This window comes from Exophiala aquamarina, assembly GCF_000709125.1.
Source record: "Exophiala aquamarina CBS 119918 chromosome Unknown aczIA-supercont1.1, whole genome shotgun sequence".
NCBI classification, from domain to species: Eukaryota; Fungi; Ascomycota; class Eurotiomycetes; order Chaetothyriales; family Herpotrichiellaceae; genus Exophiala; species Exophiala aquamarina.
In genome coordinates, this window is record NW_013550587.1 from 988,832 (window position 1) to 1,003,601 (window position 14,770).

The 14,770-nt window shown below is 47.7% G+C and overlaps 4 protein-coding genes across 4 annotated transcripts; 3 read left to right on the forward strand and 1 right to left on the reverse strand.

Annotated features, from left to right (window-relative positions):
* Nucleotides 1-1,844: 1,844 nt before the first annotated feature.
* Nucleotides 1,845-3,794, forward strand: A1O9_00352 (uncharacterized protein; the record flags this gene model as incomplete). Its single annotated transcript, XM_013409516.1, has 1 exon — nucleotides 1,845-3,794. One exon carries the CDS (start codon nucleotides 1,845-1,847, stop codon nucleotides 3,792-3,794), a length of 1,950 nt encoding a protein of 649 aa, XP_013264970.1.
* Nucleotides 3,795-4,052: 258 nt separating this feature from the next.
* A1O9_00353 (uncharacterized protein) lies at nucleotides 4,053-4,484 on the forward strand (the record flags this gene model as incomplete). Its single annotated transcript, XM_013409517.1, has 2 exons — nucleotides 4,053-4,331; nucleotides 4,398-4,484. 2 exons carry the CDS (start codon nucleotides 4,053-4,055, stop codon nucleotides 4,482-4,484), a joined length of 366 nt encoding a protein of 121 aa, XP_013264971.1.
* A 581-nt stretch (nucleotides 4,485-5,065) lies between these two features.
* On the forward strand, nucleotides 5,066-6,777 carry A1O9_00354 (uncharacterized protein; the record flags this gene model as incomplete). Its single annotated transcript, XM_013409518.1, has 3 exons — nucleotides 5,066-5,208; nucleotides 5,263-6,619; nucleotides 6,691-6,777. The coding sequence occupies 3 exons, from the start codon at nucleotides 5,066-5,068 to the stop codon at nucleotides 6,775-6,777; spliced, it is 1,587 nt and encodes a 528-aa protein (XP_013264972.1).
* A 4,394-nt stretch (nucleotides 6,778-11,171) lies between these two features.
* Nucleotides 11,172-12,222, reverse strand: A1O9_00355 (uncharacterized protein; the record flags this gene model as incomplete). The annotated part of the gene is made up of 4 exons (XM_013409519.1): nucleotides 11,172-11,397; nucleotides 11,446-11,897; nucleotides 11,971-12,094; nucleotides 12,140-12,222. The coding sequence occupies 4 exons, from the start codon at nucleotides 12,220-12,222 to the stop codon at nucleotides 11,172-11,174; spliced, it is 885 nt and encodes a 294-aa protein (XP_013264973.1).
* Nucleotides 12,223-14,770: the final 2,548 nt, after the last annotated feature.

Consider the following 14,770-nt stretch of genomic DNA (forward strand, 5'->3'; position numbering starts at 1 on the left):
GTTATCCAATGCTTCACGAAGCAATCCTACACCATCTTCCATGGAAGAAAGCCTTGACAGCCGGGCAAGTAGCTCCCGGGTTTCCCTGCTCCACTTGGATGGTTGGCAGTCACTCACCAGTTTTGAAGGCTCATATCCCCAATTTTCGTGCAGCACTCCCAACACTGGCAACCGTTGCCAACCGTTGCCGGCATTTCACCCGCGCCACTGTTGCTATGGACATTATTGATATGATCATTAAGGAGTGTCTAAGAACGAAACCCGAGAACAAGACCGAAATCTTGGGTCCAAGAAAGCACCCCGCCGGGAATCTCAGACATGAACAAGGAGAACAGGGGAAGAAAGATGGAGAAAACATTGTGCGAGGAAGTAGGAGTCCAGCTGCACGCGCCAAGGCTTGAATCACCTGCCCAGGGCGACCATACCTAATGTATTATGTACTTATGCCTACCGAGAACAGTCCTATTCATTTGTCTTTGCCGTCCAAATAGCCATGCTGCGTGCATGATGTTCCACGAGTATCTTCCCACTTTGCTGAGGAGATGGACCTTACTTAGTCGTCGACCCAATCACCTGTTCTCTTCCACAGGCAATGATCTCGTCCTTCCTTTGTTGTGTTGGATTCTCGTAACTTATGCATTCGCAGCCTCACCAGTTGAGGGATACAGAAGCTTTCCCCCCATTCCGTTGGGCAGAGGGACAATCAATTCATTTAACCTGCTAAAGGTCGTGCTGCATTGTGGGCACTGCTGCACTAGGGTTGTGTTCACTCAAACTTCGAGGTTTTGATTTCTTCTCGAAGAATGTATTGCTCATCTTGTGCATCAAGGATCGTTACTCTCCTCGAAGTTAGTTTGAGAAAACTCATGGCTCAGCAATGAAAAAAGAGTACGAAAGGAGTTCCATTGGACTTGAACTCTGGAATGTAATTAGTGCTTGTCACAGATTATCGTTACGGTCGATCGGTTTCAAGTCGTAGCGCAGAATGGTCACGTGGTAAGGCTAGTCTGGAAATGTCCATAGTGTCCTGGGTGCCTAGCCCCTTCAAATGTAACCCTCTCCTCGAGTTCACCGCTGGTTATGTAACGGTCGCTGCGGGCCAGATAGATATACATCTTACTTCACTCTATCAATCTACAGTTACGGTATCAATCGTACGCAATACGGCAAGTGACGTGAAATTACCACGCTTTACTGGGTATGAGCTGGCTCTCCATCATTGGTTCAGTCCTGCTATCTTTTCTCTTCATGAAAATGGGTCAAGGCAATGCCAGTGGCTGATAAATCAACTACTGCCTCACGCGACATCTTGCTCATGAATCGCGGTGACTCTTTGAGCAGCGAATCGGTGCAGCAGTAAGTCCCTTTTTTTTTTTTTTTTGAGCAGCTCTCAGTGATGCATGACGAGAAGGCTGAATCTCCATGCGAAACTTATGACAGGCTGATTGGAAGTTTGTTCATCCTCGGCTTTGAAGGAACAGAAATCACGCCTCAAATTCGAAGCGTAATTGAGCAAAACTATGTGGGGAGTATATGTATTTCTGCCAAAAATCTAGTAGGTGCGTTATCGCTTGCCAGACCTCTCGCCCCGGTATCCACCTTTCGGTGCCGCGAACTTGTCACTGATGTCGCTTAGACGCACGTCAGGCTACAGAGGTAGTGTCATATCACGTATGAAAGCTCCATTCAAGGAAGACTTACAATTCATTTAGCTCATTGTGTCTTTGCAAAAATTGGCTTATGATGCGGGCCATCGGCAACCCCTGCTCATTTCCCTGGACCAGGAAAATGGCCTGGTCAACTCAATATTCGACTCCGATCATATCACCCAGTTTCCATCGGCTATGGCCATTGCTGCTTCAAGATCACCCCGATTGGCAAGGACAGTCGCTACTGCAACAGCGAAAGAACTGTCATGCTTAGGTGTGAATTTGATCCTAGGACCAGTACTCGACGTTCATGCACGTGGTCAAGCACAGCAAATGGGTGTGCGGTCATTGGGAGAAGACGACCATGTTGTTTCTGATCTGGGCCTGGAGTACGTCAAGGGCTATCACTCAGGGGGCCTGTTGAGTTGTGGAAAGCATTTCCCTGGTTACGGGAATCTCATGTTTCCAGGAAATCTCTCCGACATTCCCAGTGTACCTGGGACGCTGGATCAACTGTACTACTCATCGCTCGCTCCGTTCCAGGCAGCAGCCGATAATGAGGTGGATTCAATGCTAGTGGGAGCGTGCGCCATGCCCGATGTGGAATATGAGAACGTCCTGCATGCCTGCCTTTCGCGACACGTTGTCACAAACCTTCTGCGGGAACGTATCGGGTTCAAAAGGGTGGTGATATGTGAATGTCTTGAAATTGAGTCCATGTACGAGAGCTTCGGAGTGGGGCAAGCATCAGTGATGGCAGTTGATGCTGGTTGCGACTTGCTCATGGTATGCAACTCTTATGCTAACCAACGAGAAGCCGTGTTAGCGATTCAAGCTGCAGTTGCATCCAACGTCATATCTATCGACAGGATATTGGAATCTGTCAGCAGAATTTCGGATATGAAACGCAAGCTCCTCACGTGGGATCGAGCTTTGAATCCGCCGGGAGTGAAAGGACTCGGACTGCTCAAGAAGGAGCATGAAGCATTGTCGCGTGAGGCATACGAGAACTCTATCACCTTGATAAGGGACCGACCAAAAGTCATTCCTCTATCTGCGAAAGCGGACCCAACAGCAAAGCTTTTGTTATTGACGCCCCTCGTGGAAACTTTCCATGGAGCTCAGTCTCCAACATCAATGGAAGACGATACGTTGCTCCTTGTGAGGACTTCACATGCGGGCAGATCTAGACCTCACACGACTGGTCATCTCGACGGAGAGGCGGCCTTTCAGTCTTTTGGACGCTTGGTAGCTAAAATGTGGCCTGGGAAGGTCGTTCACACCTCTTACACTGCTAGCGGAGTCAGTCCACTTCATGAAAAGCTCGTATCCGAAGCAACGGCAGTGGTTCTGCTCACAGCGGATGGCTTTCGAAATACTTACCAATATGGTTTCACCAAATACGTTCTAGCTTTGTGCAAAAGCCAATCTTTCAGTCCTAGCGGTCACAAACCTTGTGTCGTGGTGGCAGTCAGTTCACCGTACGACTTTTATAATGACACAGCGGTTTCCACCTACCTGTGCACGTACGACTGCACCGATGAGGCGCTAACGTGTCTTAGTCGAGCGCTTTTTGGTACGCTCACTCCAGCTTCCGCGTCTGATCCTTCGTCGAATTTGCAGCCAATCCCGGACAGCGGGAGAGCACCTGTGCAGCGCCAATTATGGCTTGTTGAAGACTTTGCATCATCTCGAGATCTAGATGGCCTTCAGGAGCTCCTAGACAGGACTCTCAACACTTCCTCAGACCGTGCTGAAATGGTCGAAGCACACTTCCCGTCTTGTTGTTTCAAAACTTCCTCATATATAGCGGACTTTGATCCTATGATCAAGTCACACCATTTTGTGGTTAGAAATAGCAGCACAAGAGTAGTGTACGGGTTTTGTGCGACATACTATGTTCCTTCTCTAGGCGTGGCATCTGTCGGTTTGATACTGGTCGATATCGAGAAGAGACAGAAAGGCATTGGTTTCTCCTTGCATCAACGAGCCTTGTCATACCTTCGTTGTTTGCCAGGAATAAAACATCTGCAACTCGGTACCACTCTTCCATCAGTATACCCCGGGATTCCCAATCGTCTGAATTCCACTCACGTCGTGCTCAGAAAATGGGTCAAGGCTAAGTATGACTCCACTCGATTTTGAAAGGTGTCATCGGAAAGGTTCTAACTGTATTTTCATAGAGGGTGGTTATTCCAGGATTGGAACAGAACCGCTGTGTTCATGATACGATCATTCTCTTTGGATTTGTGGAGGCCTCCTATCGAGATCCAAGAGAAACTCTTTGCCAGACATGTCGCCGCGCATGCGCAAGGACCGTCGAATCTAGAAAGTTTACAGCGACATCTTTCAAAGGCTCAGCCATATGCTGCACCAGGGCGATCTGTGGCTCAAACACCAATTATGGCATATCTTTACGAACAGGCTCAGGATGACATCCAGAAAGCTACAATAGTAGTTGTGAAAGAGCATGAGACTGGGGAGGTGGTAGGATCGGCAATACTTTATCACCCCGATTCCATACTAGGAAGGCTGTTTCCTCTCGAAAACGGCCGGATGGGTGGCGTGACAGGTATGATGATATCGGATAATCGACAACCAGAGCTTATCGCCCAGGCGCTTCTTGTTGGTGCTGCTGAGCAATTGAAGGAACGAGAATTTGCAGGGTGCTGCGTGTTTCTTGTAAGTGTTATCGATGCGAGGCAGGGAAGCTGAGCGTGTTTCCCCGTGATGCTAACAATTCCACAGGCCGACCAAGAACCTTTACGCAAAATGCTTACCGAACTAGGCTTTCAAAAGGTATACGAATTCCTTGGGATGGAGCAACAAGTTTGAGTAGACAGCTGGCATATGTATATGTCCATGATCGGTCTTGGTACAAAGTACTACGTATGTTGCACGTAGCGTAACGCGCCGTAAAATCTTGTAATTCTGCCTGCTTGGAACATATTCGGACGAGGAGGTATTTTGGTTGGTTTTGGGCCGAACGGGATCACATACTGTGTCTGGCAAGAGTGCCCGGACCAGAGGATGTGGCACAGCTGTATAATGGTGATATAGTGTGAGACAATCGACAAAAGATATGCATTATCTTTTGGGCGCTGACCCTTGGTGGTACGTGACAATCAGAGGAATGACCTGGATAGAAGATCTCGGTAGGTCCCGACCTAATACCAGTTCAGTTGCATTCACTCCATCGCTTTCCCTGCTCGGCTCGGTGGGGTACGCTGTTCACCATACGCCCGCTAATATTATCTCGGGGACATTCTATCTCGCTTAAAGCCATTAGTTCAAGCCTATCTCTTGCTAAAGATACGGGGTATTCTGGACCGCACACGACTTCATTCCTCCCACTGCAACCACGCGACCTTTACGTTATGAAGGTCTACGTCTTCACGACATAGTCGTGCTCCCATATGGCGGTCTCAGCATTCCTCGACGATGACAATCTTTGCAATCTCCTGGATCGCAACGTCAGTCCCGCTCAGTATGAGAACATTTTCGACAACTGTAGTAACATCCCAATATCGAATTTTGAAGATGATTACTCACTGTTCTTGTGAGTTCTGTCTAAACTATCTTTAAAGCCTCCTATTAGCTGACGGTCTCGTAGTAATGACTTGAATGACTCCATCTTTGGCTATCAGGAACCAGGTCTCGGGCTTCGACAAGGAACGACCCCACTGGCAAATGGGACGCACGCTGCCCGTGGAGAAAATCATGAACAGCAGCCTGCTATTTCGAATCCGATACAGGATCCAACCTCACATATCGAACCTATACTCGCATTTCAAAATTGCTTGAGAAACGATGGTGAGGACCCGAAAGCCCGAGTTGATCCCAATCGCCTGAGGATCGAGGCTCAGATTGGCGGTCGCATCAAGATACCGGAACAGACCCCTGGTCCAGCTGCCTCTGAAGTAGGCGAACTCACATTCTACCGAAGGAATCTGTTCAAAGTCAGTGCCAGACTCTATCTTCCTCAAGAAGGAGTGTCAACTCTTCTTCAGCAGGGAGTTTTCAGGCTAGTGGCCAGGTTGGATGCGATTGAAAGCATAGAAGGGGAGACTGTAAAACTCATCAAGTTGCCGATCAAAAATGACGTGCCAGCTGAAGAGTCAACATCCGCCAAGGTGGAACCAGTGCAACCTGTGCTGCTAGATCACCGAGCAGCAGATTCAACGGGCCAAGCGAGTCTTGCTATGTGCTGGGATCGACTTCAGTTCCGACGGGCAACTACCAAGACTCGAGGAAGTGTCGCACAACGGTATCAACTACGAGTAACGATTCTCGCAACCACCATCAGCGATCAATCTGAGAAGACACTCGCCCAAGTAGCAAGCAAACCCATAGTGGTGCGGGGACGAAGCCCAAAGAATTACCCTGACCAGGCCAAGGGTCAAGACTTCTCGGTCAAAATTGCGAAAACTGACCGCTCTGCATCAGTACGCCGAGAATCCGTTACACATACGGTTTCACCGGAATTTCAGGGGGGTGTGATTGAGCCGGCGGCCATCCTGACGGCCACAGGAGGCCGGCCAGATACGCAATTTTCAAGCAGGAGGCCGACAGAAGAATTACAGCTCAAAGCAGCGGCCGACCAACGACGAAACATGACGGCCGGAAATATCGAGACTACAGATTTGGATTTATACTCTGACGGGAGTGAGGGTTCGAGCCCACCCGAGATACCGTCCGCCACCTTTGCGCCTCGCAATATCTTGCCACCGAATGGGGATGCACGTATCCCATTACTGGGCCACAAATCAACAATTGCACAGGATTGGTTGAAGCCACGAAAGGCTGAACCGCCTCCCGGAGCAATTCTCCTCCCTTCACTTCGCAGACAGTCATCCAAAGCTACCGCCCACGACTCGGCACCTCCTGCCGCTGTTGACACAGACGTCGATTCGTATGAGTATATCCCGCTGTCTATCAATGATTGGTCTGCTCCAGTAGACCCTGTGTATGTAAGTACTACGAAACATCGCCCAGTATTTCAAAGCAGCCAACGAAAGCTAATTTTCTTTTCTTGTTGCAGAGACCGCATGGGGTGCACCATAAGGCAGTCAAGGATCAGTATGGCCGATCGGCTGCCAAGAAGCGATACTTTATCGACGTCAAGTAGGAGAGGAGATTCAACAGGATAATTCGTTGGCCGAGGTGTCTCCGGAGTGGATTCTGATGGGCTCATGGAGATTTTCCTGCCCAGGCTTCCTTGTGCGTTGAAAGCGAACATTGTATCGTAGCAATTCGCCCAGATGTAGAATGGAAACGCCGCGGGCTAGTGGACTATGCTATCATCGTGCCTTATTCTAGTGTATAACATCATGAATGCAAGACCTATAGATTACGCTAGACCTTGTATGTCCGTATGTACGGGTACTGTAGATATGTGTGCTCAAAGAAAGGGCATGGTAATCAGACTGTGCCTCTAAGCAGGAACAATTGACGGATCTTATCTAATCGATCTCAACTATCCCTCCATCATCATCATCAGGTATGATGGTAGGCTGGGCCCGCCGCCGCTTTTGACGTCTATAAGAACCCCGTCTCCCATCCCATCCCATCCTCCTTCCCCCCCTCCCTCCAACCTGTTTTTTCTTTTCTCACCTCTGTCGCGCTGATGCGACTGTCCTACTTCGCCCGACCGCGCCTGGCTCTGCCCCCTTGCTATGTTTGACCCCTAGTTGAGATTTTGTCCCATTCCTCTAACCGCAACCTTCGAAATCTGGCTTGGGTGATCGAGTGTCACTCGATCACCCACCTAATCCTTGAGCCTTGCAGCCTCTACACCGTTGACGCAACCTTTTTCGGCTCTCTTCGAGTCTCCCCCTCTATGGCACGTTTAGCTTTATCGGCCGCATAAATTGCTGGCTCAGCTGAACCCCTCTATTATCTACGCCCCGGTAAGGGTCTTGAGGGAGTTAGCAGGGGTGCGTCTCCTCATACCGTCTTACCATAGGCGCGAACTGTAAAGTCGGCACAGCCTAGTTGATTTTTGGGTGCGGCCGTCACAGGAAGTCGCGCCATCACCTGATGCGCCGCCTAATCGTGTGATGTCGAAGATGGAGCGCGAGACGCGTATTCAATTTGGGCGGCCAAGGGTAGGAAGCAGACTTACTGTATCCCAGTCTGCCGGCAGCGACGGGTATGGCACATCGTCGAAGGAAGCTAAGTCAGGGGGAAGTTCCTGCGCAGGAATGACAGGGTCTGTCGGTGGTAGAGTTGTTATTGGAGAATCTGCGGTAGATACTGGAGCCTCTGGCGCTCCAGCGGAAGGTGTCGACATAGGGGCAACGAACAGCAACCCCACGATTAGTCTGGATGTCCAAGGGGTCATGTTGGGTATGCTACTTTGTCTTTTGGCCCGAAAGCAGTATGAGTCAAACAGCCGTGTTTGCCAACTAACTATATGATTGATGCTAAGGATAGTTGAGGATGGAGCTCAACATGTTGCCCATTAGAGTACTCTTATTGAGATACCATACTCGGGAGCATCTTCAGTCAGCAGTGATTCCCATGAATAGGCTGAAACTGCCACCGCGCCTAAAGGATGTCTGATGTGTACCGCCTAGCGATGACGAGATACTGCAAATAGTTGTCTCCATTGTCTCAGCGAATTACATGCCTATATAGACAGTCCAATATAGGTCGAGGCCACTATCATTTCGCTCAGTAAACTTCAATTTAAACCTCTAGATATAGGAGGAAAGGGATTGAAGTGGTCTAGGGTCACACGACCTAGTATAGGCGAAGCATTTAGCTTGAAGAATGGTGGTCGACCATTATCTAGGTAGTTTTCTCATTGCCGCGCGTTGAACTCAAACGCAACCTTGGGACGAAAGGCCGATATGGCCAAGCAACCTAAACATGAATAGGCCTAACGGTGCTCACGTTATCACCCTTTCTAGGGGGCGGAGTGGGCGGCTCTAGGTCCGGCTCGCTATTACGGTATAGAACTTTACTCACCTAATTCAGCTACTTAATATGGTAGTATTTCAGCCGTTAAAGCACTATCATAGTGAAGCAATTAATCAGGCTGTACGACATAGCGATCTTCATTTTCGTCGAAGTGAATTCCTTACGAACCTTCATTGTATTCGTATAGAAGCTATTCGACCTAAAACCATTCGATCATTATTCAAAAAACAGGCTCAATACCACTTAATCCACAAGAGCTTTATTAAGTTCTATCAAATCACCTAGATAATATCCTAGCTAGTTTATCCGAAAGCGAAGCGGAGAGCTTTTCGATCTATACCACTCCACGAAAAAGCCTATTCGACTTTGATCGATATGCCGATATTCTACACGGGAATATTCAAGATATTAGTGATGAAACCGCTCTTATAGCAGGAAAGTTTACTAAGGCGGCGTAGGAACTGGCCTAGGCTGGCGCCTAGGCAATAGAGCATCTAGCATTAACATAGGCCGCGGAAAAGGCTCGTACAGTACGAGCTAATCGATCGCGACGAGTAGTTAGTCGAAAAGGCGTGATCTCTATTAATACTACACGAAAAAGGCTTAAAACCCGTGATGAAAGGGAAGAGCTGGCCTATCAAAAAAGAAAGCCCGCAAAGGCTGTACGAAGAGTTCTTAAAGAGCCTTTTTAGCAGCCGCGTAGAAAGGCGCACGTCGCCATCAGCTACGGGAGCGGTATAGAGAGGCTGCTAAGAATGCCGCCCTAAAGGCACGCCGCCAGGCGATCCTTAGGCGATCAATACAACGTGCTTTAATATCATTCAACCTAATTAATAACCGGAAATATTGGGCGTCAGCGAGGTTGATGCGGCAACGGAGTGTTGGATGTTCTTTTACTGTATACTATGGGATCAAATAGGCATTTATCTATCAACTCACATCATTTATAGTGTATTTACATCAATTTTGGCATTTTGGCATCAATTCCTGGGAAGGGCACAATTTTCGCGACCGTATCGGTGAGGTGCATTAGTCTGTACAGACTAGTGCCGCGAAGTGCGATTAGAAGGTATTGCAGTAGTTATGGGAAGGCGCAGAGCACAAAAGGCAAGTTGCGCCAGTGTCAACATGGTTGACCGAGATTCTACCATTTACGAGGTAGAAAATCAAATTTCGCTAGGGCATCGGGAAGACACTGAATACACCATAGAATACTGTGGTCAAAATTCTCCTTTGCCTAACGGTTCTCCTTACAGCGAAAATAATACCTAGAAGAGGGCCCATTCCGGCGCTACCATAATCTGTGGTTCTGGCTCACGTCGTCGGACCTAAATGTTTCTCGATGCCTCCCTTTTGGGCTCTACCATTCCATACACTTCCACAAAAAATGGTATTATACTATTTAAAGCTGCGGATTGGCTATTGCCTCCCAAATTAGTGACCTATATAAGAGAAGGTAATGGCCTATCTCTGGTCCCCTCCGAAAGAGAGGATATCAGGGACACAATAAATCTTTGATACCTACGGGACGATCGCCGCCGTCCATGCGAAATATATCTCCTAAACTTACGTCGCCCATGAGTGATGATGTCTTTAGTATCCGCAGCTTATGCGAGCCCGTAGGGTTTTAAAAAGCGAGATAGGAGAGAAGGAAGCACCCAAAAAATGAGTGGTGGGCGAAGAGCGAACGAGAATTTCGAAAAACGTAAACGTAGCCTCCTTAGAAAATACAATGAGACTGTTAAATTATATAACGTAGACCTATATATCGTTGTCCGTCGGAAGGGGAAGTGTACGGTATATTCGAGTTGTTTCGTTTCCACCCTCCTCATCAAGAAGATATGGTGAGCTTTTACCCTCTACCTCCTACGGCTCTAACTAAGTACGTTATAGGAAACTTACTATCCGGTTCCAGTTGTGATGACGCCGAAAGATTTTGGCAGAGACACCACCAAGGACAAGGAAGCCAGTAGTTTTGGTGAGAAAAGTGGCTTTTCTGACGACCCGACCTTATCTGGCCACGTCGTCTGTGGATGGGATACCGGACTGGGACTCAAAGGGCTGTCAGGCGTAGCTAGGATGGGGGATGGCCAGGCTTGAGAGTTTGGATGATTGCCAGTTGCAATCGGGTTTCTTGAGAATATTCGATACACATACAATTTATTACGCCCGGCGGCGAAGCCGAAAGGGCAAACTAAAGCTGGTCTACTAATACATTTCTTAAAGATATGCCCTAGTCTCCTTGAAGCCCATACAAGGTAAATCCCCTTTTCGCTGTACAGTTCCATTCACTTGCTACGTCTTTGCGGAGTCTCGTGTGTTAGTAATGTTAGCAGCCTGGCTTGAAGGCGACTCTTCAATTGTTCAGCGTCTTATCCTCAGCAACTGAAGCGCGCCTGCTTTTCCCGGCACGAGTTGGAATAGGGGGGGATCGGAGATGATGGTGAGAGGGTGATTATAGATTCGTCAGGTGGTGTTGTCAAGTCGTCCTGTTGCTATTGCAAACCGTATCGTTGCTCGGGCTGCGGTCAGGTCCGGAGTCCAGGACTTGTCCAAAGAATCATAGGTATATTTGCCGTGTCCTATCTAGACGATACCCTAGTTTTCGGCCTCGTGCCTCAACGGCTCTTGGGGTGGACGAGGCCCCTCACGTCTAGGTGGCTCTCTGTTTGCTTCTTCAGCATCAGGATCTGCTTCCTTTTTATGAGTTTCGAGGGTCTTTCTCCTTTTGGAGGGTCGTTTGCTTAACGGCTCATCCTCTTCGACTTCCTCAAACTTTCGGCATTTCCTCGACTTAGGCGTAAACCACAATCCACAAGCACAGCTAAAGCAAGTTAGTTGATCATAGAAATTGGGTATTGAATATCTTTACCAGGCTTTGCCTCCTCCTTCAGTATCTTTACATTCCATCGCTCCACATCCAGGATCTGGACAGCTTTCCATCTCAGATTGATCAGCCGAAGACATCGGTCGGTATAAGGCAATAGCCATTCTTAGACTCATTCCGGGAATGAGACCAGTGAAACCGTCTGAAGTAACGAGCTCTTGGTAGTTCTTAGCATTCACGATCTCGTAATTTCCTGATTGGACGCTGGTCGAACCAGGGCCCGACTTGGGTTGCTCTACAATGACGGCTTGCATCATACCGTACGAGTACTCAGAGGGAATGACAAGGTAGCGTCGCAAAGGGTCTTCTAGACGCACAGGTGGTTGCAGCCATGTATGACGAAGGTCAGGGCAGGGTAGTTGTGTCTCACACTTGATGATTATGTTGGAAATTTGAAGATTCGACTTCCAGATTTGATTTGCGATGTCGACGAGGTTCTTCAATTGTGTGACAATATCGCCAGCAACTAGATCATAAAAGTTTGGCCAGCATTGACGTCATGCTTTGTACCACCGTCTCTTGAGACACTTGTCTCTTTTGTAGCTGCACCGCCGTGGTTTGGACATCTGCAAGGTTCTTCTCTTGGCTAGTGTTGTGTGTCTTGGTCTCTTCGAAGAGGATTATGGTCGATGTCCTGGGGGTTTTCAGAGGAGTGCTGGAGTCCTCAGAGTTGACTCACAGTCCTAATGTTAGAAGCCGCATCTGAAGGCTTCCCACATGCGCCGCAATAATGACCCTCAGCTTCTGCACTTCCTTGTCCATACTCGAACCCCATTGTATCTTCCTCCCCACTACTGAACTGGGCTAAACACTGAAATGTTTTTATCACTTTCGTGGCTGTGATCGGCGGCTTGCTTATCCACGATACTGGGCACGAGACCAAGAGAAGAGAATTAATGATTTTGCCATAAATAATGCTAACGCATACCAAGATTCTAATGAGTATCGCATCTCGAAGGTCGGAGACGTGAGGAACAAGCGTTGCGCGCTCTTGAAAATGTCTTAGCAGAGTTACAGAAACTGAATGGGCAAGGACAACGACAGATTTGTCTGTCGCCTTCGAAAACCATGAGTTGCCAAATGCACTTTATTTAGATCTCTTGCGGGAAGAGGTTTTGGACGAATTTATAATGCCCTCGAGAACGAACTCTAGGATACGCAACTCTATGATCCAGACTTATAACTGGATTTACGATTGTGCTGAGATTGGCGAGTAGCGTCGGCGGATGCCACTTCCATCTTTGACCACGGCTGTTTAGCTGCTCTAGAGCACAGTCCTTCCGGAAACTTTGGATCAAGTTAAGTTACGAAAGCCATGGTTAATCCGTACATTTCCGCGACATTTCCGACGCGTGTTAAAGTGAAAATATGCTCGCGCATAAGTCAGTTCGCTTATCGCTTCTCACGAGACTCTATTCGGATCGAGATCACATGTTTGAGTTGTGAGATGAAAACATAATATATAATAATTGCGCTTGCTAGGCTTCAAGGGTTCTTCTAGAGGGTTACTAAAGCTCAACAGTGATCACCAAACCAAGAATCATAACTAAATCTTCCAGAAACCGTTTCGAAAAACTTAAAAAATAAATATTCCTTGAAGTCGCCTTTTGGTATTGGTTCACCAGTTCCATCCTCAGAAGTATCAGCGTTGGTCTCATTTCAAAAGTGTGAGATGCTCAATTATTATTAGAAATACTTATGTCGAGCAAGGGGTGGACAAGGGAAAAGATATGGGAGCAAGATCTTCCTACATGCCATTCGACCCATGTCAAACATCAAGCTGGATGTCCAGTCTTAGAGAGGGGGCCCTCATCACGAGCTCTGAAATCAATTTTGATGAAGAAGACCCATTTGGGGATAATGAAGGATATTCTAGCTCAGAAGAGGTCAATTTAAACAAGTCAAGCAATTCGAGCATATACGACAAGGAAGATGAGTCCTATGAATATGAGAAAAGTAGAGTGCTAAAATGTACCAACTTGACCAGCTTCGATGAGGGTGGGTAGCCATGTACGGCTAGAACATATTCGGGGAATCCCTCTTCACCCTGCATTAATCGTACATTTAGCGCACGCAATACTAATTATCACTATCAGGCTTAGTAATACTCTTGCACGAAGCTCCCTTTTCTGCCCTTATCTTAGCTCCGGCTGGTGGGAGAGATGAGTGTCAGACATAGGTTGAGGCGCGTCCACAGGAATAGAAAGAGACAAGCATACGCACAGCACAGTACAGTATGACTAAATAAACATACGTAATGCAGTTGTCACGATTTCAAGAAAAAGAGCGAAGGCTCGCCGTAGAAAGATTCATTAAATTCAGTTCAGGGTGCGTATCTATCGAGCAGATCGATTGTCTAATTGTTAAATGTTTATTGCTGCAGTTGGTGATACAGTTCGACCCCCTACTTTCTTTAAGAGACAACTATTTCTAGACGCTTCGAGACTCTGCTTACATCTTCCTAAAAATCTTGTGGCTGCCGTGCCGAAAAGGAAACCTTTAAAAACGGCTAAGAGCTGTGCTATTATGTGCTAATAGCAGCTCTACATGTTTCGGCCCGCCTCGAGTTTGAATCTATCGCAGGTCATTTCGGAATCCTAGGATATCGAATCACATCGTAAAATTACAATTACATGAAGCCTTTTGGCCCTAGTTTCTCTTTCGATGAACACTCCTCTTGACTAAAGCAGCACTCGCTTCATTTGCACATGTCATGATTCGCTATTTTGCTTTGTCTACATAGTAGGTAATGAGGTAGAACAGTCATTCGGTAGGTGCACGAGCGAAATCCCCGTAGCTGTTTGGGGACTTGTCCATTTAATGGACAACTGAAACACTCAAACAAGACTTTTAAACCAGTTGGAACTAATTAATACTTGCCGATCTAGTTTCATCGGCAATCGTTCCCAAAAACTTTCGAATGGGAGTCCCCCCTGCGCCGTATACTCCGCCACCAGATTCCACATCCTCGGCTAACCCGAAAGCCCGGCGGCCTGTGAGGGAGGCTGGGTCCACGGCATACTTCTGCGCAAAACTCCTGTGGTTTGCGCGAAAATTGGCCAGAATCCGGATACATTGGTTGTAGATATCAGCCAAGTCGGTTTGGTGGACGACGAAGCCCTTTAGAGTACGCGAAAGTCGGCCTCTTTGAAGCGAGGTTTTTAATAGCCCTCTTTGATAGGCTTCTATGGTGCTTTAACTTTATGAATAGTACGCCCTTGTAAAGCTATCACAAACTCGTGTATTAAGATCCATGCACCAAGCGTAACAGGTTTCCGACCATTACGCCTAACAGTTGGAAAAATAATGT